At 39.0% G+C, this 27,111-nt stretch overlaps 1 protein-coding gene across 2 annotated transcripts; it reads right to left on the bottom strand.

Annotated features, from left to right (window-relative positions):
- Positions 1 to 2,491: 2,491 nt before the first annotated feature.
- Positions 2,492 to 26,922, bottom strand: PIP4P2 (phosphatidylinositol-4,5-bisphosphate 4-phosphatase 2). Of its 2 annotated transcripts, none has more exons than XM_041464510.1 (7): positions 26,705 to 26,922; positions 20,754 to 20,902; positions 18,713 to 18,819; positions 16,889 to 17,012; positions 11,151 to 11,203; positions 5,245 to 5,335; positions 2,492 to 4,096 (listed from the first exon to the last, which is right to left on the bottom strand). In XM_041464510.1, exons 1-7 carry the CDS (start codon positions 26,808 to 26,810, stop codon positions 3,953 to 3,955), a joined length of 774 nt encoding a protein of 257 aa, XP_041320444.1. In that variant the 5' UTR covers positions 26,811 to 26,922; the 3' UTR covers positions 2,492 to 3,952. The 2 variants fall into 2 exon arrangements, with proteins under 2 accessions (XP_041320444.1, XP_041320445.1); XM_041464511.1 differs by having other exon boundaries at positions 20,754 to 20,899; positions 26,705 to 26,882.
- Positions 26,923 to 27,111: the final 189 nt, after the last annotated feature.

Raw genomic sequence — 27,111 nt, 5'->3', positions numbered from 1 at the left:
TTGTTCTAAAATATAAACCCTTTTGTGGCTAAAGCTGTAGGAAACTGAGCCTAGATATTCTTTTCTTGTTGGCTCAAACATCCATAACAAAAATCTTGCAAATAACTTTAATCAGATTAAGTTCCTCTCTCCCTGCTCCTTCAAGACCTTCATCCAGCCTTTTGCTCCTTCACCTTTCATGCAATGTGCTGCAGGTCGACAGCAACAGTGAAATCACAGCAAGAAATCTGAATTAAGGAGGCACTTTCAAAGTTATTTTCGAGGGCATTGTGCTACAGCAATGTGTGTACAGTGCAAGTGCTCATACTCCTCCAGTACAACTCTGCTGCTGTGTCCTGGGATTGGGATAGGCACGGTTGGAATGCTGAGGAACGGCGACAATTTAATCTGGCTACTGAGACAAACATTGTAACTCCCCTGTAAAGAGACTAATTTTATGTATGAAGGGGGATTCAATACAATGAGAGTCCAGCTTTCAAATACTATACATTATATGAAATATTATGGTTAGAATTTTCTATTTCAAGTAATTAAGTGATACTCATTTCTCCAACACTGCTCCTTTTTTTCCACAACAGATTTTTTGAAAGGGAAAGTTCACTCCCTGGCACTGTTAATCCAAATCACACAGGGAATTAAGTAGGAAAACAGGATGAATTAATATAATGCAGCCACTCAACTTGCTCTCAGTTTCTAACAGCTGGAATTATAACAGATAAACAGCATACAAACTTGACAAAGTATTAAGTATTTCCAAAAAGCTGGTCTGCATGGCTTGCCACATCTTTGCAGTTTGATAATCACTGTATTTGAATAATTTTACTGATGGGTTTCTCAAGCTTGCTTAGAAGAACATTTCCAAGATATTTTTAGAGTGCATACTTCATTCAGGGTGGAATTTTTGCTGCTGGAAAGGGCAGTGAGATAGATCTCATGACAAACCATCTTGCTGCTACTCACCTATTTATTATTCAAGGCCTTAAAGTTAGCTACAAAGATTTTCTAGAACTTCATATGAAGCTGCTGCCCTGACATTCCCTCTGTTAATAAAGACATACACTGAAAGACAATATCCATTTCTCAACAATAACCACTCATGACTCCACAGCTGCTCCAGCATCTTCTCCAAGCACTTCATGCTGAATTTCTTATCAGACTGGTCTGAAAGATTGAGCTTCTTTTAACATGCTACTTGTGACAAAGATCTCCTAATAACCTAATTTTCAGAAACATTACCCTCTTGCCCTTGTAAGACAACATGTATGGTGGGTATAAATAAAATCAGTAGAAGACTTATTAATCAGTAGGTTTATAATTTAAAAAAATTAACAGTTTAAGATCTGAAGTGTTTCCTAGTCAAGGACAACAATTTGTATAAAAGCACTGGTGGAAAGGAGTGGAAGCAGAGGAGAGAAGGGGGAAACTAAAACCTCAGAGTACAGAAGTCCTTAATCATGAATTTGAATAAGTCCTTTCCGTACCTAACACAAAAATAATATCTTGAGGAAAAGACTATTGAAAATGAACAAAATCAATGAGTGATTATAAAACCTGAAAGTTGTTCTAGTGGTCTGTACACACAGGACAGGATTTTAAATTTTTTTAAGTTCAGAGAAGTTTATTGGATTGATATGTAGCTCAGCACACATCACAACTGTCTACAAACAAGTCCACTTCACAAATGGCCACATCCACTGGAGTCCCTCAAAGTCCCATCAGATTGTACCAATACATTTCTTAGCTGGTAAGAATATCACAATTCTATGTACATTCTATGTACCAGCAGTGGTTGAAATGTGATGACATTTTATAGGAACAACTACCGTGTTTTAGTTTGCAAAATGAAGTAGCAGCAAATATTGTGCTAGTACCCTGATCCAGACAAAAGTAAGTTACTTTGTCTATCTCTTCTGCTGAAAAAGGTTGAGAAGAAAAAGAACAAGACAGGAAATAAAGTACAGCTTAACACAGGGGAGAAAAGTACAAATTCCTTTGATTCATTAAAATAACATCATACCCAGCCCCCTCCCACTCCCACCCTCACTGAAGTTACAAAAGCAGTGGATGATTTTTTGTACAGCCCTAACCTACTTTATTTCACAATGTGGAGTGCAGGCAGTATTTTGAAACACCAAGTACCAGGAAAGAGTATTCATAGATTCAAAGGCAAGTGAATACAGCAAATCTCAACATTAAAGGGATATAAAAAAGCACTAGGAAAAGAAGGGAGTATATTAGTCCATCAATAAGCTATTAACTCAAGAAATAAGAATCCCAGCAGTGGTTTCATCCCTTATTTACTTCCTCACTCTTCCTAAAACATCAAGATAATTGCAATTTATTATTGCTATCTTATATTCCTGAGGCTACCATGTGGCAAAAATGCAGAGCTCACCTTTGGTGTGCAACACTTTTGTGGTTCCTGTATCATATTAGCAAATTTGTCCACTTACACATTATTATATACATATAAACAACAAAATACATTTAAGTTTGAATAATAATCTTTATTTCTTTATTAGTTTATTTGTAAAAGGTACATTGTAATCCTGAGCTACTGCTTTTATACATTTAGCATCATACAAAGACAGATCATTTACAGTTCGATCATTTACATTTATTGTGCTCCAAAATCCTTATCCGAATATCATTTTGACTTAGCAGGAACATAGATAATTTAAATTACATGTATCCCTGAAACATCCATATTAATTTACCCATCTGACCCCATTAGCTAAATTACTAGTTGTCTAAATCACTCAGGACATTCCTTCTGAATTTAGCAAAAACTTGTTCCAAATTATAAAGATGGGCAGTGCAAGAACTGGTCCCTCAATCCTTTGTGAATACATCATTAGAAAAAACTTTCTGTTTCCGTATTCTCTTGGCAAGTCAGTGCTAAATTGATTAGATGTACTTTGATGGAATGGTCCAAGTAATAGTTTACTAATTTCCTTATTACAGCAGTTAATGAGAATTTACAGTGTCTCCCTTTGCAGTGACCAGTGTCATAACTCTCCCAAGCAGGGAAAATCTGATGTGATCAGAGGAAAGTAAGAGGCAACCCATCACCATCTTATTGTCATCTACATGACACTGAAGTATTACAAACCAAGTCATATGAAATGCTTCCCTTAGACCCTGTAAAGGAACTTGTACGAATAACCAGAGTTAAGTTCCATAATCCGAGCATGGCTTTTAGGATTTGCCAGTTTAAAAGAAAAACAAAACAAAATAAAAAAAACCAACCAGAACAAACCAAAACCAAAACCTCAGCCCCAGAATCCTTGAGGAAAAAGCATTTATCCTAACTGAAATCCAACCCTGGATAAATGGAAATTTAATTGGACTACCAAAATAGCATCTCTCTACCTGAAAAATCTCCAAGCATACAGTGTTTACAAATGTCTCTCTAGCAACAGTGTCAGTCTTTTAAATACTCACAACTTTCATTTCCTGAATAAGGTCACTATGATCTTAGGCAAAAGATGCAGTAAAGCAGTTCAAGCAAAATGCTTATTGCTTAGGTTTTAAAGCAAGCCACTTGAATATAATTTTAGTTAAAATGTTAAGTACAAATGTGAAGCTACTGTAGAAACACTTATAAACACTCTTGCTTTTGAATTCTTACTGATAATCTAGAAAAATGGCAGACGGATTTTAACGTAACAAAGGAAATGTAAAACTTAATACTGTCTGTTGAAATAAAATTCAACGCCTATAAAGACAGAGTTATGAACATGTAAACACAGCTTTAGTATTCAGAGCTAGGGAATCTAGCAGCAAAACAAACTATTTGCATATTATGTAGTGCAATGAACATTTGTTCTTAGAGACCCCCAGTCTTTAAACTACTTTGAACAGAATGGAATCCTTACAGGAAAGGTTTTAAAAGTGTCCAAGATGTAATATCCAGAACTACTAGATGTTCATCTATAACCTAACAATTTCTCTATGCAAAACTGTGCTCTGGATAGCTGACTTTAATGGCCCCCCAGTAGCAGGCTCGAATGAGGCAGATTAAACCTAAGAGATAAGCAACAGCCCAAGAAACATATGTTGCGTGAAATCGCCTGGCGAAATCTTGTGTGCCAACCTAAAAAGAGAAAACAGTAGTGTCAAACATACAGCACTATCTGTTCTTCAGGGAAGAGCAAGTTATATTAAGGAGAAGCATTTCAGCACCTTTTCAACTCTGGTAAGGGTAAATTAGGTATTTTATTAGCTTAATTTTACATAACCATAGGAAAATTGAGCTTGAAAGGGAGATCAGGAGACCTCTAGTGCCAACTCCTCAATCAAAGTAGAGTCAACCCCAAGGTCAGACCAAATTGTTCATGGTTTTAACCCAGCTAGGTCCCAAATAACTTCAAGGATGGAGGCTACACAAGCCTCTGGACAAACCTCATGGAAAAATGTTTTCACATAATTTTCCAATTCAGTAAGGTCATAAAAAAAGGAAAATAAGAAACTTTTCTCTCACTGTTTTTGTTTCTGGCTTTGTTTCTATTAGGGAACCTAGAAAATCCTTCATAACTCATTTAAGATCACACATAAATAATTATTCAAGTTAAAACACAAGTTAGAGGCATAATGAGAATTACACAAATGAATTCACTGGAGGTATTTCCTCACATGAACTTTTCTGGGATTCCCAGGTAGAAAGTTGGCTCTAGTAACCAGTATGAGATACTGGTAAGCCAGAGACCACTGGTTCCACCTAACAGAGTAACAACAGCCTGAGCCTTCTCATTTGTAAATAGCTTATGAGCTGGTTTTACTCTTGACAGTTTTTACAAATTACAAAGACTCATATATATTTCTAGTGCTTGGAATCCCATTCACCTCTGTTGCAGTGGAACTTATATTTCTGGCTATACAGCGACATGTATTTCTGGAAACATGGAAGTTTTGAGAGCTCTAGCAAGATGTTCCAGTATTTCTACAGTGAAGTGAACCATTTTTCATGAAACTGAAGTTTTTAGAGATGAAGAGTCAAATTTAGCATGAGAAAAATAAGAGATTATCAAAGTGCCAGAATACCTTTTTTAAAAAAAAAAATAATTTTTTTTTGGCCCACTCAGATGATTAAGTCCACAGTTTTAATAGAGATGACAAAAACCACACCAGTTTAGGAAGTTTTACTCAAATGCTGGGAAAAGAAGAGCTGGTCAACTAAGAGAACTCTTTTCAACACACACGCCCCTGCACACAGCTGCAAATTTATCATGGGACATGACTCACAGTTAATCCAACACCAATGAAGATGCATATCATTCCAATTGTGATATATGCACAGCAGCGCCTCCGTGGCAGTGCACTTCCAACAGAAGAACTGTTTGAAAATAAATGGTACTGTAAATTAAAAGCAAACAAAAACCCCAAACACAACCAACCAAATAACAACCACCACAAAAACCACCCTTACCATCAACAGTAACTGTTCAGTCTCAATACACCGTCTTCAGTTTATAGAGTTGTAAGCAAAGTCTACAGTTACACTACAAAGTACAGGACAGAATCCTCAATTTTATTTTAAAGAACTGTTGGTGATTATCTAGTACCTGAAAAGCTATGTGCTTACAAAAAAGGGAACGGTGCCACAACCACAGTTTGAGTGTGTCTACCTTCTGTACTCACAGTGCACCCAGTAATTGTCTTGGATAGCCTTTGGATGGCAAAACTCAAGTTTGCTTTTCAGCTTCCATGCTGGTTGCAAGGCATCCTTCAGACTTTTAGTACATCAGCATATAGCTTCAATACTTCACTGCATCTAAGTAACTGAAAATAACTTCTACCACCCCTACATGTCATTAATAACAACCTTCACTATCCAATTCTTGGATACTCAATACTGTTCAGCGCCTAAACTGCTCTGAAGATAAATACAAATCATTTTAGTCACAGACTAAATGTAATTTTTTTCCATGTTCAACATCTCCAAATACTGAAATTCTTTAAGCTATTAAGTCAACTTCAAGAACATGACAAGTTCTTCTTACTTTGCAATTTCTTTCCAAGTTCTACCACAATTTATATGAGCTGCAAAGATAACTTCTGACAACCAAGGTAAATAAATCCCCTGGAAGTTCTGTCACTCATCATCTAGACTAAGAACTCCAGGACAGACAGCTCTGTCTCTACCTGCTGCGTCAAGACAGTGCTTCACTCTAACAGACTATAAATGCAAATAAAACATAACAGTATCTACTGCAGGTTAGAAAAATTATTCTAGAAGCTCAGCATTGTTTAGCAAATACATCTTGAGTCACACATTTGCAATCACATACAGCTTAGTAATAAAGAAAATAGGAATATGATTTAAGTCCACTGAAACACAGTTAAAAAGACTAGAGAGGCAGAAGTGCTTTTATAAAATACGCATTATCTTTCTTAGAGGTGTTTTGAAGAATCCTGAAGCATGCTATCATTAGTTAAGTACTTCATCCCATTCTGGGAGATCAACACACCTTTGGAAATAGTGAAATGCTTTTACTCATCTCATGATAGTTCAACCTATTCAAGAAAAATGCATAACAGAAAAAAAGCACTGCTGAACATTTGAAGCAGTACACGCATCATATGACTGACCAAATTTTTGGTTCCAGTTAATTAACCGCATAGCAAGGCCTCATATGCTTAGCATGTGATTAAAATTTTTTAAGCATTTGTCTTACAAAGCCTTCAAATAGATTGCTTTAAGCAGCTTTACTTCAATGTTATTTCTTTACAAGGAATTTCTGAAATGCTCCAAGAGAAAACAAACAAACAAACACCACCACAGTCCTCAAGCTAACACAATGAGCTTCATCTTTCAAGGCAAGAGTCGAATAAAGTGACTACTCACAAGCCATTTTCAGAGGAGCTGGAAAAGTCCCCAAACAGTTTTTGGGGACTCATTAGCTCATTAGCTTCCATGAGAAAATTACTTCCTTAGCAAAACCTCACAATACGTAGTGAAATGGGTCACTGGAGGGTGCCTGGGGTAGGATTAGGGTAAGAGAATTCCCAGTTGGGCAAATAATGGTATCTGAGCCTCTCACACACATCTCCACTCACTCCCCCAAAAGGCACTCCACAGCCATTCCAGAAAAGGGTTATGTTGTTAAATTCCAAGTTATAGGAGTTAAAAATAATAAAACCAAAATGTAGTTTCATAAAATGGAACAAGGGAAGAGACTGAGTTTGCCAAACTGACCTTAGGTTCCCTCCTTTGCAGGATTTTGTGGCTATGTACTCAGACTTAATTCTATTACAGAGCTGGATACCATGAGATAAGCTGGTAAAAATGTCATGTTCAATACACCTAAAACATACATGATATTTATTGTACCGTGTATTGCACGCAGCGTCAAAGTTCATTCTGGCAAAGAGACTTTCACTTTCAGAGCTGACTTACAGTCTTATTTTTGTAATCATAATATTGCAGGTGTTGTGTGTATTTTCCATCTATATTTCTCATGTGCCTCCTCTTATCCAGTAAGAAAGGCTGGGGGAGAAACCATCAACTCAAATACCACCAAACAGAAATGTAAAGAATGTCTCAATTTATCTGCTTTTCTCTTTCCACATTAAGCAATGATTAAATAAAGATATTAAAGTTTTTACAGTCGTGTAACAGACTTAGGAGTCCAAATAAATCATTATTCATGTTTCTCCTCCCAACAGTGATGATATCCACTGGCATCCTCTAGATAGTGAGGCTTCCTCTACACACCCCAAATTACACCGAAAACCCCCAAATTAACTTAAAATAAAGAAAGTTGAAACTCTATTCCAAACACCTAGCAACTGTGAAAACTCTGACAAGCACATCTGGCAATATTAAAAATGGGATCAAAAGAACTTTCTTCATATCACAGAAGCAACTAATTAGTTCCATTGTGGGAATATGAGGGAACTCTCTAGAAAGCAGCAGTTCCTTCTTTCTGAGCCGCTGCTGAGCAAGCAAAGGCACCTGCCAGAACTCTGGGCAACAGCAGCAGATATAAAAGATGCCAACTCCAATGCTGCATCAGGGAATAAATAAAGAGGGGAAAACTGACACATGGGACAAAGGCTATAAAAGAAGTACCACAGGAAGGAATGCTGGGTCTCTTGTGCTCCAAGTAATAGGAATTATGACGAGGATTTCATGCTTTTAAGAGGAAAATTAAAATGCCAATATTTTGAAGGTGAATAGCACTTCTGAAATAAGCCTCCACAGTAGTAACAGGGTTCCAACATCTCTCTCTTTCCTAGAAGTCCTTTACAGGGCAAAGGTGTTCTAAATTCATTAAGGTTCATAGTTTTGGCAGACCTTAGAAAGTAAAAGAGACAGATTCTACAGAAAAAAAAATAGATTTGACATTCTGCAATAATAACCTGTACCATTCAATCCCCTTTCTAGTAACTGAATTAATGAACTGAATTTTCTAGATGATTTAATATACATCTTGCAAAAGAGAACAGCAAACAAAAGCCAGCTCCTGCTTCTTCATCATTAAATAAGAAAACTACCAGAAGCCTTCCCTGAATCTCTCACTCTTGGAAAACAAGCTGATAAACATCTGGTATTTAAAAATACAGAAGAACACTAAATCAGCAAAAACCCCAGTTTTTCCCCCATTCCCAGGTGTCACTATAAAATACAACTGTATCATAACAATTTTCTCATTAGCTGCATTTATTTTCCCAATGCAAGTGTCAGACAGAGCCACTATCCATCAGCAGGCTTCTGCAAACACCTTACCTATACTAACATGACAGGTTTAAAGTCCACTTTCAAAGATATTTGGTCATTTACCCAATAAAATTTTATTCTCTACAGCACAATTAATTTCCTACATTTCCCAAGTTATTTTGCAAGACAAAACAAGTGTGTCACAAAATAAAGTTGTATCACAATGGTAGCACATAGATGGGATTAAAAACAGACAAGAAGATCCTATTTGCTCCTACATTCAGATATGAGAGGTTCCTTTGTTTAGGTATTTTGAGGCATGATGGCTTTATTTCTCCCTGAACTTTCATAATAATGAATATATGAACTTTCATTATTAACTTTTTCAATAACGAACTTTTCATTATTAACTTTCTCACGTGATAACTTCTGATCTCCCCTGCAGTTTTAGAAGACATTCATAATATAAAGACCTAATATCCATCAACCAAATGGAAGGTCACAAACAAACTACTTGCAGAGATTCACTGCACTTTTAAAAACATTTGAAACAAAATTATGAATCTGAAAGTGGTTTTTTTTTCAGTGACAATTATCAACTTAATCAACAGAAGGAATGAACAGTTCCACATCTGACTACTCAGCTACTAATGAAAGAAGTTTTGTATTTGTAAGATTAAGCCCTACATTCCCTTCTAACTGCTTGGCTATGCTGACCTCTGACAAAGACCTGATAGAAAGCAGGTCACCGCAGTTATTTATTCCATCATCATGACTCAAAGCTGTGTCTCACCTATGCTGTGCCCTAAATCCATGTATCAGAAATGTTTATGCTGCTGAAAGTGCAGAACTCCCAACCATCACATCCCAAATGCGGGAAAACACTGAGCAACTCATTCAAAGCTAAATTACAATACTGCACAGTTTGCATCCTCAGCCCAAGGACAGACGTGCCCATTTGTTAAAATTTGTTTTGCATTCTGCAATACAGTTGCCATGAAAGCTGTAATTATCACAAATTGCACTGCAGAGAGGCTCCCACTTTCCTACATATGGATAGCATGCTTTGCACTTTAGGGAGGAGAACACTGCAAAAAACTTTGAGTTCAGCTGGAATTTAAAACAGAAGCAACATTAATCAACAGAGGACAGACCAAAAGATCACATGCTGTGACTTTCGACTGTTGCTTGGAGCATGGTTTATTTTGTTGCTGTTCTTGTTAGGGTTGGGTTTTTTGTTCGGTTGGTTTTGGTTTTTAAGGTTAACAAACAAATAACACTGATCTAAGGAGAGTCAAGAGAAAAGCCAAGGTCAGCTAACAAGGGTGACATAAAATATAAAACATAATTGCAATTAGTTTTAAAACAAACCAAACAGCATAACTCCAACCCCTTTTCAAGGACTGAACAGACTTAACGTGCCAGTACACACACCCTTGCAAAGCAGCATCTCATCAAGACTGAGTTTATTTAACCTAAGCAAATTAGAACATATCCACAACTCCACACTGGGTTGGTTACACCCCTGAGGTGAAACACAGCACTAGACTGACTTCTCTAGCAAATACTCCAATAAAAAGACTTCAGTCAGTGTTGAAGGCCAGGCCATGCCCACACCTACAGTATATTTATCCTAAGCTCTCTCCTTCCTAAGGGACCTGCTAGTTTTCCTACAACAACACAGCAACACAGCTGAGGTTGTCCAGTCCCAGTGGAAAACTTTAACTGAAGTCACACTTGCCTGTCAAAGGAAATATTTAAATAAATCACCAGGACATATTTATGTCTTATTTCACACCATGTGGCTGAGATTCCATACAAATTTAAAGTATGTTACCAGTGCAACAATTCAAATTAAGAATTCCTGAGCTCAGATAAGAAAGGCCAATCAAATACTCAAACAGAAAGGCCAAAAAACCCAAAAAGCTTACAGCTCTTGTATTCTAATTTTTCTTGTCCTTCTTGAAGTAATAGCAAATGAGTACACAAGTTATTCCACAGTCATTCATAAACATTAAAGAAGATAACACATTAAGATGCTTAACAGAAGTTGGGTGTTGAGTTTATAGTATCAGTAAACCTTCTTTCAAATTAAGACAAGATTATTTCTTTTCCTCCCTTTACAATGAAGCGATTCAAGTTCTACCTTTAAAGATAATATCTGATTACTACTGTATGAAGAGGTAAAATTTCAAGGCCATAAAATGTTAATTTTAGCAACCTATTCCTATCTATTGTTAGCAGCTTATTTTAGCCTCTATCAATTCAATCAGAGCATTTTCATAAATGCAGGTGGATATGTCAAAGCTACTGATTTCTGCATAAAGAATGGAGAATTCACATGCACACAATATCTGCTTTAGCCTTGAAGTTCAGGTGAGCACAGCAAAATAATCAGCACAGCCAACACATTTTACTCCAAAGACCTACAGAAGAAACACTGGCTACTTCACAATAATTTACATAACCTTGCTTTCAGAAAACTTACATTTTTTTGCAGTGTGGGCATTTTGCTAGTGTGTTAAACCTCAGTTCCATCCACTGTAAAAAGAAACAAATGAAGTGGTTGAAAAGCAGACCTGAGAAAATGGTTGTTGCACTTAATATTAAATGTCACTAAGAAAACATTTTGCTTCTCAGACTCTTTGACTTGTTTTTTGTTTTCTTCTATAAATGGGATGCCCTTTTGTCAGAGGCGAAATTGGATTGGGATTTCCATGTGAACATTTCCCATGACTTGCCTCAGTATTACAAAATTTACTTGACGTAATGTGGTTGCATCCACAGGCATAGTATGGGCAACATTATAATATTAATAGGTTTTCTTCTCTTACTTAAAGACTATGAATATACCCTGAATCAAAATATGTGTGTTTTCTTTGGCACAATTACAGACAGAAGTATTTTCCAATCTTTTCCCAACACTTGCATCATTTATGAAAACTAAGTTATGGGTATAAAGAAAGATGTGGTAAAGAATATTTAAGAAAGCAGATATCAGGTTTTACATCAATGAAATAGAAAACACTCCTGCTACTTTACATGACTGTTGAAAAGACAATATGCAAAAACTGTACATGGTAAGGTCCCCACCTTCTATGCTCAAACTAAAATCTGTGTGGGAAACAGCCTTAGTGAAAGCAATGCCTAGAACTAACTCAACCAGGGGATACATAGTGATATACTCACTTAAAAACAGCAGGTTCTGTTCAATTTCATTCTGTGATAACAGTATTAAGAAAGCATTTTAAACATGTTTGCCTTGATCAAGGGAGTAAGGCTCTTTTTCTTCTCCCCATAAGCAGTTATTTGGTAACTGCAGCTCTCTCCCCTGCCTTTCTCAAGAGGAAGGTAGTTGGAAGTTGTCTGGGTGATGCAAAAAAATCACACTGCAAGTTAAAAGCAGGAGAAGAAACCACAGTGCAGATCCCCGGTGCCTCCGTGAGGCCCTGCCTTATCTCCATGAGAAATCTGAAGCTGGCCTACTGGAGTGAAAGTGTTGTAACAGCTACAGCCGCAAATCAAAATCAGAGCCCATCCTCCTATGAACAACAGCACCATTTAAAAGCTGAGAAGAAATTTATGATTTTTATGAGCAAAGAAAGATGTGTCTTCTCATGCCTTGTCAGTATGAAGAGATTGTACTGTGAGCAAAGTTTCAAAACAGTGGTATTTATTGAGCATTTTCCTACCTCTTGAATATCTCCCTCAGTTTGTTTTTTTTTTTTTTTTTACTTGGGGATAAATCTCCACTAAAAAGAAATCCATCTTTTATTTTCTTGTTCCGAAGTACCCATTTACACTTTTACAGGACAACTATGTAACTGGTATTATTTCTTTACAAAACTTGACCAAACTGATTTAGCAGAGTTTTATTTTATTCCTTAACAAAACTTCGGTAATGCTCCCCACCCAAGCAAAGCTTTTTAAGAGCATTAATTCTACTTCCACATTCCTGGCAGAGGAGCAAGTTAAGTATTTTTATGCATCCCTTTCAAAAACATACTCAATTTCCCTTAATTCTACACAGTGAAAGTGGGATAAAATGCAGTTGTCAGTACTGGGGATGGAGAGAGGCCACACCAGAGCAGTTAGTTCAGCTTTTTAAACAGCAATTCCAGAATTAAAAGGATGTCTAATTCCAGGATCTATAGTTTACCTAATTGTAATTCAACTTCACTTCTATACAGCAGTTTCAATTCTGTATCACAGTGTAGGTAACTCCATTTCCTTAGTTACTCATTAATGATCTTTCCAGAGTTTTAAGATTTCTAATTATTAGCCCAAATTATTAATGGCTACAAACTCAAATGCATTTGGACTCCAATTATTGATGGAAAAAGAAGTCAGCAATAATCTGTTTTCATTGAGAGTTACCTGGAAATAACAGAAGCAGCAGCTGTTATGATGCCTTTTACACAAACCAAAAAGTATTTGTAGAAGAAGCAAAATTATGACAAGACTTTCAAAGTACAAGAACTCAAATCACATTAGCACAGTGGGGAAACATTATGTTCATGTACATTCTAAATCATGCTTAAGCTGGCATTTTTTACCCATACTCCAGAGTGCTTTAAAGTACCTAATATTGATTCATGTTGTTAAGAAGTTACAGTTACATGAAATTTAGCTCTCTGCTGAGAATACAATGATTTTTTTAATTGGAGCAATACAATATACAGCCCAAATCCCTGGTCAGATGTACTGAAACACAGATGAAGAGATGAGAAATACAGAACTCGTCAATATGTCAACAGTGGACAAAACCAGACATCCATCAAAGGAATTACTACAAGAACAGTCAAACATTTTCCTTCTAAGCCTGTAACAGTTCTTAGTGCATTCAACACAAGACAGTGAAACAAAAAAACAGAAAACAAAACAAAAAGACATATGTACACAAATATATACACAGTCCTACATAGAGGTGCTGCTGCAAAAACAGCTTCTGCTCCATCCCCCTCTGGTTCTTTGAGAAAGAAGAAAAAAAAAAAAACAAAAAACTTTCACAAACTAAAACATATCTTATTTTTCTGAAAAGTTTAATGGATTTCCTATTCAATTACTTCAAAAGAAGTAATTTTCATATTTGATTACTTAAAAAAACCCCAAAATTGCCAAAGCATAGTGCTCAGCCTGCAGCCTGTGGCTTCCATAGCTTGCTCCTGGATTCTTGTCCCTGAGGTCCCTCCAAAAAGGACAGTAGCAGGAAAATGTCAGAGAGGGGGAGGACACAGGGACAGCCCTCCCTTGTTGTCCATTTCCACAGGCAACTCAGCCATTCACAGCCACAGACCACTGCAGGCAGAGGTCCCTTAGAGAGGAATAGCAGAAACAGTAACTGCACAGCCCAAGTCCAAAAGTTCTCAAAACAGCCCAAACCAGATCAAAATTATATTTAGCAACGCACTTAAACCCTCATCCTGCCCTCCTTTTCTGTTCTATCCCTTTTTCCGCTTGTCAAGTCCAAACCTGCCAGAAACAGTAGAAACCTTAACACAGAAAGAACTTCTATCAGGTTACCAAGGGAAAAAAAAAATCTGATTAAAAAGATGTGAAGTATTGATAGTTTGGCTACAATTTCACTTCAGTACTAAGCTATTCTTCCAGCTAAGACAGAAAAGTTTAAGGCACTCCATAGCAAGGAGTGTGGTTTCCATAATTTGTGAAAAACACCCCTCCACATGCAGAGGCAAGCAAGAGTCATGTTTTCAAATGGAAAAAAAATAATCTTGGAATGGTGGTAAACCAGTTGATACTCTTAAAAGAACACAGAACACAACAATTTGACTTTTCCATCCCAGGGATTCTAGCTTTGCTTGTCTATTTTATTTATTTTTTTAACTGCCAAGTAAAGTAAAAGGGATACCCTAGTGAGTTGCTGAGAGATTCATCTACCACTATTTATTTTCTTCACAACATAGAGATATCAAAAGGCAGAAATACTAACTCAGAAAGGAGAATGGAGCTTCCAGGCTGGCTAAACCACTTTTTTGTTGCTTCTCTGCTCATTCTCAAATCCAAGCAATTTCCTGATTTTCCTTAACTAAAAATTTCATTTTCAGAATCTCAAGACTTAATTACAGAAAAAAGTGGAAGCAAAAGACTGATGGGAAAGCTGTGTAACATGAGGTAAAAAAGGGTTTCTTTCTTGATAACTCAGCATAAAAAAATAGCAAGCTTCCAATTTCTAATGGTTCAGAGAGTTTCTTTTCAACGTATCATGGAGGGACAAATTGGTCTTATCCTGGCAGACAAGACTATGAAGTTCGAAATGTTGCAGTTCCCTGAAGCAGCCAGAAGATAGTAACTTGCATGCACAAATCCCACATTAGAAAACTTAGCTTTTCAAGGCATAATCCAGTAGTTATGGGCAAAACCAGACTTTATGGATTTGGTTTTTTCCCTTATGTTCACCTGAAGTAGCTCACAGTGTAAACTGCAAAGTTAATCTGGACTGTATTTATACAGAGTAAACAGGGGATCAAGACACGTAAAATTCCCATGCCTGTGAAAGTCCCTAAATATAGGCCGAAAAAAAAGGCAAACAGAAAACCCACTTCAGCTATCTTCAGTTGCAGACTACTGCTCTTTAGCAAGGGTTATAAGAAATTATTTATTTTTTAATATATAGGTTGAATTAGTAGACAGAATATTTCTAGAGCATCTCTCTAACTGCTTTCCAGCTAGCAGATTACTTGTAAATTCCTCATCATATTCCTATTTCTTTTCAGAAAAAAAAAAAAAAAAGAAAGAAAGAAAGAAAGAAGCATAAGGGCCATCTCCAGCTTCCTGCACTCATCACTTACTATAATAGTTAAGACATTACAGCACACCTGTCCTGGATTCAGCTGGGACTATTACTTGGATTCAGTAACAATGTTGGTAACAAGCTAACTAAGGTTTTAGTTGTTGCTAAGTAGTGTTTACCCTAAGTCAAGGACTTTTCCATTTCCCATGCTCTGCCAGCAAAGAGGTGCACAAGAAGCGGAGAGAGAGCACTGCCAAGACAGCTGAGCTGAGCTGGCCAAAGGGATATTCCATACCACAAAACATCATGTTTGGTGCACAAACTGGGGGGAGCTGGCTGGGAGATGCTGATCACTGCTGGGGCACTGGCTGGGTCAACAGGTGGCGAGCAATTGTATTATGCACCACTTATTTCTCACGGATTTTATTCCTCTCTTTTCATTACTATTATTATTGTTATTATTATCATTAGCAGTATTCTTTTTCCATTTCAATCATTAAATTGTTTTTATCTCAACCCACAAGTTTTACCTTTTTCCCAGGTCTCCTCCCCACCAGGGCAGGGGGGCTGGGTGGTGTTTGCAGGGAGCAAGCAGCTGCATAGTACTTCAGCTGCTGGCTGGGGTTAAGCCATAAAAGCACCTCACTGATCCATAAATCTGAAGCGAAGACTTGAAGGCACAAGCCATTATAGAGCCTACCACAAGCCAGCCCTTCTCTCTCTGCTGGTACAAGCTGACATGGAGCGGCATCCCCTAAGCTCCTTGCACAACATGCACTTGAGTATTCTCTGATCTTTATGTACACCTTACAATCCTTTGTTTCAGGAATGTGCCACCTCTCTCGTGACTGTTTTCTTTAACTGTACCCCCTACCTAGTCATTTCCTACAACTCACATACCTGAAAGAGATTCAATCACCGCTGGATGATGAAGCCAAAGCTAGTTTGTTTGTGCACTGCAATCAAAATTCAAGCACCTTTGTCCATTTAGAAGGCTACAAAGAGTTCAACAGCAGAAGAGCATTTGTGCATCCTTCCACTTCAAAAATGGGATCAACTGGCACTCTCACATCAAAATGTCCAGTTCTCCAACAAGCTACAGATATGCCAGTGGCAAGGACCATAACCAGCAGCTTTCCAGGGCTCATACAGCAACGACAGATCTGCTCCCTTGGCCACTGCAGAACACAGCCACCACTGCAACCCTAAAACATAACTTGGAAAACCAACTTCCTCTTCCAGCACTGCGTATTCTCACATCATGAAACAGTAAGACATAGGCTTTATCTATCCACGTACAGAAAGACTGTTAAAAATAACCAAATACAGACCATACACTCATATTAATGAGTAACGAAGTTTTAGTTCCGCAATGATGCCAGAGAGTGAGGCAATACACTCTAGAAACTGCTTACAACAAACAGCTTGAGGGACAGCATGGTGAGGCAAGAATGAGAATCTGAAGCCTTACTTACAAGGAATGTATTTCCACAGTGCCCACACACCACTCTAGTTCCATCTGGTTGAACTGGCAAGGCAGGTTGAGCTGGCTGCTCCTCTGGGATCAGCATTACTGGACCAAGAGTAATGATGCGCCTACTGTGTTGAGAACATTAGATACACATGTAATTTAGCTAGCAAAAGAGAAGGACGATGTGTTCAACCAATTAACTCAGTCACTACCAAATATTTTTACCCACTTAAACTATAATCTACTTGTTAAACAGCTGATGCACCCAGTTTTGGTCACTCTCCAAAGTATTTTCAGTTTTAAAAATATTCTTTCCCTCTAAGATTAGCCATCCAAGCCTAAACCCTATATCAGACTTGCAAGCAGACACACTCCTCAGAAAAATGAAAACTTAATACCCAGGCTGAGAAAGACTTAGAATTGAAATGTATGTCCCCATGTGAAACATGCAGAAAGAGTAAGGATTTTCCACAACCTAGCTCTCCTTCCCACACTACTGACAACCATGTCAATATAAGAAGCATATCCATATTTGCACAGTAAAAATTCCATTCAAATTGAGTAAACTAAAAAGGAAAACCACCCTAGGTTGACTAAATGAAATCAATTTACTTTAAAGTAAGTATTTACTTTTATATTCAACGTGTTTCCAGTTCAGACAATTTGTCAGTCCAAAATGACAGTACCCAAATTAACCAACTCAGAATGAGGATGAGACTTCTTTGAGTGAAAAACGTGAAGGGAAAATTAAAGCAATATTTAATTTGCAATGCATCTCTTCCATCTACAATCAAAATTGTATTCTGAATGGCTTTCCTTCAATCTGGAGTCTTCCATTTAGGTCACACTCCCAACTCTCTCCTTCAAAGTAAAGTACACCAATTTTGCTCAGTTTCTAGCAAGACAAATACATAGGCTATCTTACTGCTTACATGTATGCTTTTGAGATTATTAAAATAAAATTAAGGAATTTCTAATTTAGTTTAGTTACCAACAATGTGATATATTATAACTGACTATCCCATAAACATTTTCACACTCTGAGAAAATGTTTGGAATGTTTTGAAGGCCCACTCAACCAAGTGTTAGTAAAAATGAGTAATTCCCACAAGTCTCAAACTATGTTTCAAAACCGGAACAGCCAATAGACTGGTGACTAACTAGGGCACTTGGTGGGGTATAACTCCCCTCCACGTATCTGCAGACTCAGCCTTCCTCTCCTTTTCTCCTGCCAGAGCTGCACCACTTCCAGTCAAACTCCTCCTACCTCATTGGAATCTTTAACACCTTAAGCCCAATCGTAAGAACAATCACTATGGCAATCACAATTGCTTCTTTTATAACAAGTGTGTACATTAAACTTGAGAGCTGAGAGGAGAATGAAAACTCAGCATAACTAAGGAAACTGAAGTCAAGCTACTACTCCATCTCCACTCCAAATCCCTACTCTGAACTTAGCAAAGTGAGTATTCTGTGTGGTTACAATAACTAAGTCTGCAAGAAATTATGAATGTTAAGTCCCAGAAATGAGAAGTGGATTTTCTTCTGTTGTTCTTTACATTATTTTTGACTTACAAAGTAGTTATATAATGAGACACACACATCTGAAACTTAAATAAAAGAAACTTTTTTTTCTTAATTTTAAAAAAATATATTCAAAATGGACACTAAGCACTACCTGCGTCTGCAGCAATTCAGTAATGCTCTGCAAGTGTCCATGTAAAGAGAGTAAGGCTGTGAATCTCTTTTAGTTTTAAATACTCAACAAAAAGACAACAGTTGCTTTAAAGAAAACCAGCTCAAGGCACTGGAGGTGTTTTATTCTTACCAGTTTGGTCTTGGACAGCCTATTTTCCGAGATGTATCTTTACAGATAAGGAGACAGTTACATTGACATCTAACATACTTCTTCCCTGAAGGAGGGTTTTTGATTGGCTAAAAACAAAAAAAAAAAAGAACCACAACCACCAGAGAACACACATCAGAAGTCATAGCAATTCACTTTTTTCTACATAACAGGAAGACAAAGCAGAACAACTTCAGTGAAAAGCTCTTGTTAACAGAAATACACTTCCTCTTACAGAGGAAACTTCACAGAGTCAACACAAAATTAGAAATTTTTTTCTTTCTTAAGAAGTGAAAATTTCCTTATTAGAACAAATAAATTATGCAAATTCATGGAAAAAACATTCATACTTTAGCAATGACAATTCAAGACTTCAGTTCAGTTATTATTTTTTTTTTATGTGAGTTTAAATAGTGATGTATTTCAAAAAAAAAAAACATCAAAAAACAACCACACAAAACCAGTCAAAACATCAAACAACCCTTCTTGCCTGGTACAATGGCTTTATTCAACAGTGAAAGGATCACAGTCTGTTTCTTGGTCACTAAGAGACTATGAAGGCATCACTGAACTGTAATCTTATTTTAAACTGTACTGGAATCATCTTTCTCCAACCTGGGAGTCAAGTTTCAATGTCCCTTTCATGCAGCAAATCAAAAGGTGCACAATACTTTGTCTGGCTTGAAACATTATATATTGGATGGGAAAGTGACTATCAGCAGCAGGTTCTCTACTCTCTCTAAGTGGAAAAAAACATTTCCAGCATTTTTAAGGCTTCCTGTTTTCAGGACATAATTTAAAGTTCTTTTCATATAACAAATATAAAATAAATCCATGTAATAAATCTAATCCAGTTTTTGTTTGTTTTTCATACAAATGCTTGCAGAAGCTGTGAAGCAATGCAGTATCACATCCCAAAATTAAAACTGGCAGGAGGTAAAAAATAAAAGCAGGAGGCCAAATAGTGAAGACTTGAATTAAGAGGAGAAGAAACAAATACATCTGTGATCACTGGAAAAGAAACTAGGACTTAAACACTTCAAAATTGTTTTATTGTGGTCTCTTACAAGCTAACCAAGTGACTGAGTAGTATTTCAGGTGAAAGGCATTTATCCAGGGAGAGGTGCGGATTCATTACTTTGTTTCTCCAATGCAGAAACCCAGGGCACTGGGAATATTTCTGTCTGCTCTGGGGTGTCCTGACCCCCAGGGGAGCACCAACTTTGACCCTTATTCATGGAGAAAGTTTCCTAGACTTCAAGATAGACTAGAATCCATAAAAGTGTGAAAGAGATTATAGAGAGTAGTGTAGGTGTATCACTTGGGTGAGAAATTTAGGTTTTGGGATTTTTAGTATGTTGTGGATGGAAGCAAGATGGAGAGCACAGGGTGTTGTCCTGAGTTTCTTCTTCATGGGTTTGGGGGGCATTTTGGAACCGGGCAGAAAAGACCACGTCACCGGCTCTTTGGGATCAGTTATTGGGTTAAAAGGGAAAATAATCTAGTTTTCAGTTTTAATTTGATAGTTTAGGTTTAAAAGACCTTGAAACAAGAGACTGTTAGCCATTTTGTGCCTTCTAATAAAAGCTGCCAAACTGGTAGCTGTGAGACTGTTTTACTGGTAAGAAATAATAAATTACCATCTCAAGTACCTTCAATCCAAACCCAAAAAAACCCAGTACTCCCATTCTGAAAATAACTCAATTCTACACGTTCTTCATCTCATCAAAACCAATTTCATCCTTATTTACGGAAGAGTAATTACTTAAATGACATCTTTGCTTTTTGATCTCCTAGGAGGAGACATCCTGCACAGCCAGCTTGACCACATGAAGATTTTTTCTAACTGCTCATGACCACCCTTGTGCCAGCACGCCTCCAGCCTGCACACCAGCCACACTGGCAGTCAGCTGGGCTGTCTCGTCCTTTTCCTCAGGGGTGGCAGGAAAGGACCCATCTGTCCAGGTTAGGACATGAGTGCTACCCCCAGTGCCCCCCACAAAACACCAAAAATCCATTTTACCGTAGCTTCATTGCAGACTGTGCATTTAACCACATGTTGGTGTAGCTTGCCATCCAAATTGATTAGTGACTGGCACACACGGCAGTTTATCACAGGAACACCGCTGGCATCTGGACTTGCAATGGCAGTGTATGGAGGGGGAAGCTCTGCTGCAAGAGACAAGGAAATCTCAGCTGAAAAACCAGAGGATCCTAAAACACTTCCAGCAAGTATCATTTCCAGCAGTCACAGGCTCAAAAAAGACAAAAAACCCCACACCTCAAAGTCAGTGTTTAGTATAAACATAAAACAAAACTAAGTTTGTTTTCCCTTTCTCCGCAACTTCTGTGTACACAAACACCATCCATAGCTGTAGGTAAAGCAAACCAGCAACACAAACATACAGTAAATCTGGATCCAACAGAACTCATCTGTGGAACTTTATTTCAAATCAACTTTTTGCAGTCCACAGAAAATGCATGGAGAAAAAACACCAAAAAACTCCAAACCTACTACAGATTAGTAGAGACTGGCTTCTGAAGAAAAAGACCCAATAAATAAAAGAAGACACAGGCAGGAAGAGTCATAAACAGCATTCACAAATATCTAAAAAGACTGAAATACAGACAAGTGCTTATCAAATATTAGAAGATACTACAGGTAAAACCACAAAAAAAGTCCTGTTAAGAAAACAGGTCTTAGGATAGGAATCAGCACGAAATGCTTCTTTTTGAGTATAACAGCAAATGTATGCTGTCTTGAAAAAAAAAACCCCTGAAGTCTCAGAGTTTCTGCTTTTAAGGGTTCCAGATATTTTTCTTGTCCAGAAGCCAAAGCACCAATGCACAAGAAGGTCTTCAGTCACTCTGGACAGGCTAACACTAGGAAGACTTCAATGGCCTCAGGCCTCCAGGGCAGAGCAGACTTTAAATTCCAGCTTTGTCAGTCTTGAGCCCACAACAAAACAGGGAGGAAACACTGAAGAATATCTGACGCTTAAGAATCCATGGAATGAAAATAATTCAACACAGTGATCTCTCAAAAGCTTATCACCACCACTCTTTGGCATATAATAGCACTGACTTTTATTTCATCAAGAAGTTCAGGGCTTTTCAGGTAAGCAAGCTTAGAACAGGCATATTCAGTAGTTCATACTTAGCTTTTTTAAATACTAGTAGTCTGAAATGCTCTGCAGCCTTGGGCTTCAATAAGTTTTCAAAAATTATATCCAACAAAATCTTCAGAGAAGCAATGAGAGATCAGCCTACTTCCCATCTACCAACAGCACTGAACAGAGCAGTAACTGCTGGAGGGCGGTAAGGGAAATCACAGGCTGCTATCAAAGCTGACAAGCCTGAGTATTAAATTTAAGCCTGTAAGAAAGCATTCATCACTCCTTCACTGTCTTGAAGTGAATGTCATAAGCTGGAGGGATATAAGAAACCCTGTCTGCCCTTCAGATCCAAAAGTCACCACACACCTTTGAAGTGCATGCTGAACAGCCATGCTGCTATTTCTCTTTGCTACTTGGTCTATATATGACCCAAACCTGTGCTTGATTTTGACTCACAGAGGCAGCAGGAAAAAGATGGATACCTTGAGAGTCTCACAATCACATCCAATACATGTGAATTATTTCAGATGAGAAACCAAATTAACTTATATGCAGCAATACAATTCTGAATTCATGACACTAACTGATGCTCTATTTCTTGAGGAAGTGAACTTCACACCTTCAGCTCTGATATGCTGGCTACAGAAAACAACATCCTTAAGAAAGGATCAGTACTGCTATTCCTTCTGTTTGTGAGGAAATACATTCTGAAAAAATGCAGCATCCAGAAAAATAAATATTAAATATCAGTACTTTGCAGTACTGTGATACCCTATTTTAAGTAAGGCTGCCACACACAGGACCTGAGACATTACAAGACATTAAAAAACAAACACACTCAAGACAAAACCCCAACCCACACACTTTGGCAAGTAGAAACAAGCTCAAGCCTATCAGAGCACTCCAGAAATCAGGTTAGAGTAACCACTGTGGCAAAGTCAAGGCTGCTCCAGTGGGTTTTGGCAGTCAGCAGGCTGCTTAACTGCTCCTGCAGTGAGCAGCTGACACTTTTTGGCTAGGGAAACAGGCAGCCAGAAAACAAAAGGCATGTTCCAAAGACTAAATACCAGACTCTCTGTCAAGACACCTCTACAGTTCACTCCCAGCTTTAAGGCTGCTTTTCTGAAAAGCAACAACTGTTTTACAAAAGTTCTTGACTTTGTCCTCTCCATTTAAAGTGTGACAGCTCAGTTCTGTGAGCTGGGAATAGGGTGGCTGTACTAAGGCAAGCAACATCTTTAAGGGTACCAGAAAGTGAAGAGACACACAGTCACCAACATTTCAGCTTTCCACAATCCTGGAATACTTGAAAAATTGACAACCATATCTTCTAGACATTTATAATTTTCTATACCCATTTCCAAGTGATAACTCTTATGAAGCTGGTAAACTGAGGTGTGTGAGCCCCTACACATGGTGCCAGCCACTTCTTCAGCCTCACACTGGAGCTGCCTGGCTTCCAGGTAAGCAGCCTCGCTGTTCCTGTCCTGCTGGCTCAGCAAATATCAGATAGCAAGCGAGTAATGGCTGCTTTTCAGAGCCGTGCTGCAGCAAATAACATTTGCTATGGAGCAGAAAGCATGAGGTATCCTGGCACTGCAACCTTCATGCTCAAAGAAAACGTGCATTTTGAAGAGGTCCAAAAAAACATACCAGCAGAAGCCACCAAAATTAAATATAAAGAAAAGTATATTGGGGGAGGGTAAGTAGGTGGGGGATGGTGAAAAGGAAAATAAAGACATTGTCTCAGAGTTAGTTGCTCATTATCCCTTAATAAAAAGGTTTCAAAGCACATTAGCATACTTCAGTATGACCTTCTTGTTTTTCTTGACATCTTGAATTTCAGGCTAACTATAATATCTAAAACCAGTGCATAAAGGTCTGTCAGTCTGTCATGCTGGACGTGACTGGGTGGTAGGCAAGCTTCACATACACACCAGGAGACATGTAATTAGATACTGAATTCACTGCTGCTGACATACCAGTTTACAGCTATATTATCAATTTTTCTTTAAAAAACAAAAAAAAAAAAAAAAAAGAAAAACCAAACAAAAAACCAGACACACACACACAAAAAAAAAACAAACAAAAAATAATCCCAAAAAATTAAAGAAAAACACTCACAACAATAATTACTTCAGCAAGATTAGCAGTGTCCTACCATGCAGTACCTCTGACTCCCTCTTCACCCCTACAGAACAGCAATGCAATGGAAGATATCCCATTTGCAACCTGAGAAATTCCTTGTGCTTGTGCACTTTCCTCCCCTGGTAGCTGAAGGGTGGAAACAACAGAGAACCACTTGAAGCCTACCAGGGTCAAAGAGAAATTAGTTTTATTTGATTTTAAAAAAAGAAATAGTTCTTTATCATGACGTGTGAGGGGGGTGGTAAGGGAAAAAGTTTAATGATTGATGTCAGAGATACATTATTAAAAACTAAGAAGTCCTGGAAAAGGCCCAAAAATCCTAAAAGAAACAAACAAAAAAGCACTTACTAACCATCCTACTAGAGGGAACAGAACTGATAGTTTCACCCTTTGTCAATGTTGTCAAAAGTTTCTTAAATACTGTGGCCTGCATCCACACTGAAAAGATTTTTCTTGCTTGCATCATTAAGAACACTGAGCCATTACCAGGATTCAACCATCCACCAGTTTGCACAGGGAAAGATCAGCTGGGTCTCAGCAAGGGAAGAGAAAGCTACCTTCAAAACATGCTCTCTCTAATTTAAAGTTCAGGATGATATATTGGGCACAGTAGATAATTACAGAGATAAACCTATTAATGTACATTCAGGTGGTAGTTTTGACACAAAGGGCTTCTTCCTCCTTCCTCTGCCACTCCACACTATCCCAGTGATGTTAATCAAGGAAGCTCTGCAGAAGGAGCTGCTTTGGAAGCAAAGCCAACGTTTCCACAGGAATGATTCTTCCCTCTAAGTCTAGCCTTGTGTCAGGGAGAGAGATGAAGTCTGGCAGTGAGCTGGAAAGGCACTGGATCCTTTCACTAAGGAAAGCCGACACAGAAGGGAAGCAGAGCTACGGGCCTGTGCCACAGCTCTGCACGATTCTGTTCCACAGCTTCTTCCTGAGAGTTCTGCAGAGCAGCTCTCAAGTGCTACCTAGTATGTTTGCTCATGGACTGATCGAACAAGAGACATTCGACATTCACAAAAGCTCTATGTTGGTTCCTCCTCATTTTTGGGAAGAAACCACTTATCTGAAGCACCACATCCCACCACAGGTGCCAAACCAGATATCTCAAGTAACAGATGTCCACTGAAGGCACAGGCTACCAACTGAAATGAGCATGTAGAATCCAGCTCATTTCCAGGTCATGAGTTCTACCCTGGGATCAAACAAGAGTCACTGATCTAATGCATTTTCATTACTTTTTAAATTTATAGAGATTTAAAAAACCGAAAAAACAAGAAACAGACCGAAATGTATGCAAAAGTAATGGTTACAGGATAAGGATCACTAAGAATAAAAATATCAAACCTGAGAATATAAACTAAGGTAGATATTAGGATCTTTTTTTTTACTTGGGGGATAATGCCAATACTAAAAAACTGATGGCAAATAAACCCCAAATAAAAAGCCAAAGCATCCAACCTCTGCTGTTTTTTAAGCCAATACTCCTTTGTCCAGTTCAAATCAAAGTAAACAGTCAACACCAGCTACATCCCTAACTGAAATACATTTTCATAACAAGACAAGAGCCCTAGCTTTCCACAAGATTAAATAAAATTCAAAACAGACAGATGCTCACTCATTCTAGTTGCATGCATGTTGAAGAAACGTGTTTCCTATGTCATGAATCTATACAGTTAATAAAAATCGTTAATAAAGGGCCAACACACTGGACCTACTGAGGTAAGAATTGTAATCTTACATTTTAAAGGGTGCTGCTAGCAAAGCTACCCTAATCTTATTTCTTCTTCATTCCTTCAGCTTTCTCCACACCTCAATTTCTGCTCTAAAACGTTTAACTGGAAAAAAAAATCCACCCAAAGGAAAAAAAAACCTACTAATGTACTTTGATAACATCCTGATTTATATTTTCTAAGTATTTTTTTTCCACCTACTAATTAGTCAGTATTGATCAACAAGACGATTTTTCCTAAGTCTGTGCAAGAGAGATAATACCATGTAATTATGCCACGACTACAGATTCGTAACCGCAGTATCGGACTTGCTTTAAAAATAAAGCCATGACCAGCTATGGCCTTGAAACGTGTTTGCAAGGACATCCCGGTGGTTTCGGGCTCCAACTACCACACTGCACCGAGTCCCTTCGGTCGGGATGCGGCGGCCAGGACGGGCGCTGACCGCACCTGGGCACGCCGGGCTGAGGCGGCCGCGGGGCCCGGCCATGGCGACCTGCGCGCTCGGCCGCGCTGCGCCCCTCCCGCCGCCGCCGCCGTGCCCAGCTGAGCTGTTCTCAGCTCCGGATCTTCCACTTAATCCTGCTCCTAATTCATGGGGAAACCCAAGTCCAACAATTACCACGCAAGCTGCGGCATGCGAGCGAGTTATAATAAGCAGACCGGTTCGGGCTTGTTCTGCCCTTGCAAACAATTATTTTAATTTCTTTTATTTTTCCTCCTGAGCCGCTCAGGCCGGAGCGCGGCGGGGAGCACGGCCTGTGCCGGGCACGGAGCGGCGTTACCTGTTGTTCCCCACCGGCGAGGGCGGGGCGGGGGCTCCCCCGCCTGCGGCCCCCGGCCCGGCCCCGCCGCCCCGGCCAGGGCGGGGGGAGCCCCGCACCGCCGCAGCCGGGCGGAGCGCCGCGTCCCCCGCCAGACGCAGCCACAGCCACAGCGCCAGGGCCGCCCCCCGCCCGGCACAGCCTTACCTCGGGGACTGCTGTCCGGCAGATAGGGCGGCGCGGTCGGGGTGACATTGCCGGAGCCAGGCGCGGAGAGCAGCGGGGAGCGCTCGTCCACCCCCTCGGCGGCCATGGCTGCGGCGCGGAGGGCCCTGCCCGCTGCCGGGCGCGGGGCGGGGAGGCGGCCGGGCCGGCGGCGCCGGGGAAGGGGAAGGAGCGCAGAGGAAGGGGCTGGGAATGAATGAGAGCGGGGCGGGGAGGAGGGACGGCGGGGCGGGCGCTGGGCCGGCCGGCCCCGGCACGGGGTAATGAGCGGGGCCGGCTGGGGGCGGTGTCTGGAGGTGAAGCCTAACAACCTCCCGTCGTAAATAAATTTTTCCCGAAAAAGAGTGCATTTGTTGAGATGTGTGGTTTTTTCTGGTTTTGTTTGTTTG

The sequence above is a fragment of the Pyrgilauda ruficollis genome, unplaced genomic scaffold (genome assembly GCF_017590135.1).
Source record: "Pyrgilauda ruficollis isolate IOZ18807 unplaced genomic scaffold, ASM1759013v1 scaffold18, whole genome shotgun sequence".
Lineage (NCBI taxonomy): Eukaryota > Metazoa > Chordata > Aves > Passeriformes > Passeridae > Pyrgilauda > Pyrgilauda ruficollis.
Note: the sequence above shows the minus strand (reverse complement) of the source record. Positions and strands in the feature narration are given on the sequence as shown.

Excerpts from the sequence above, each read along its gene's own strand:
- PIP4P2 (XM_041464510.1), bottom strand. The coding sequence starts at position 26,810 with ATGGCCGCCGAGGGGGTGGACGAGCGCTCCCCGCTGCTCTCCGCGCCT. Across the intron at positions 18,820-20,753 it reads CAGTCTGCAATGAAGCTACG|CCAATCAAAAACCCTCCTTC; the intron begins GTAAAATGGATT and ends TTTTGTTTTTAG. Across the intron at positions 17,013-18,712 it reads GGCTGTCCAAGACCAAACTG|TAGGCGCATCATTACTCTTG; the intron begins GTAAGAATAAAA and ends TTCTCAACACAG.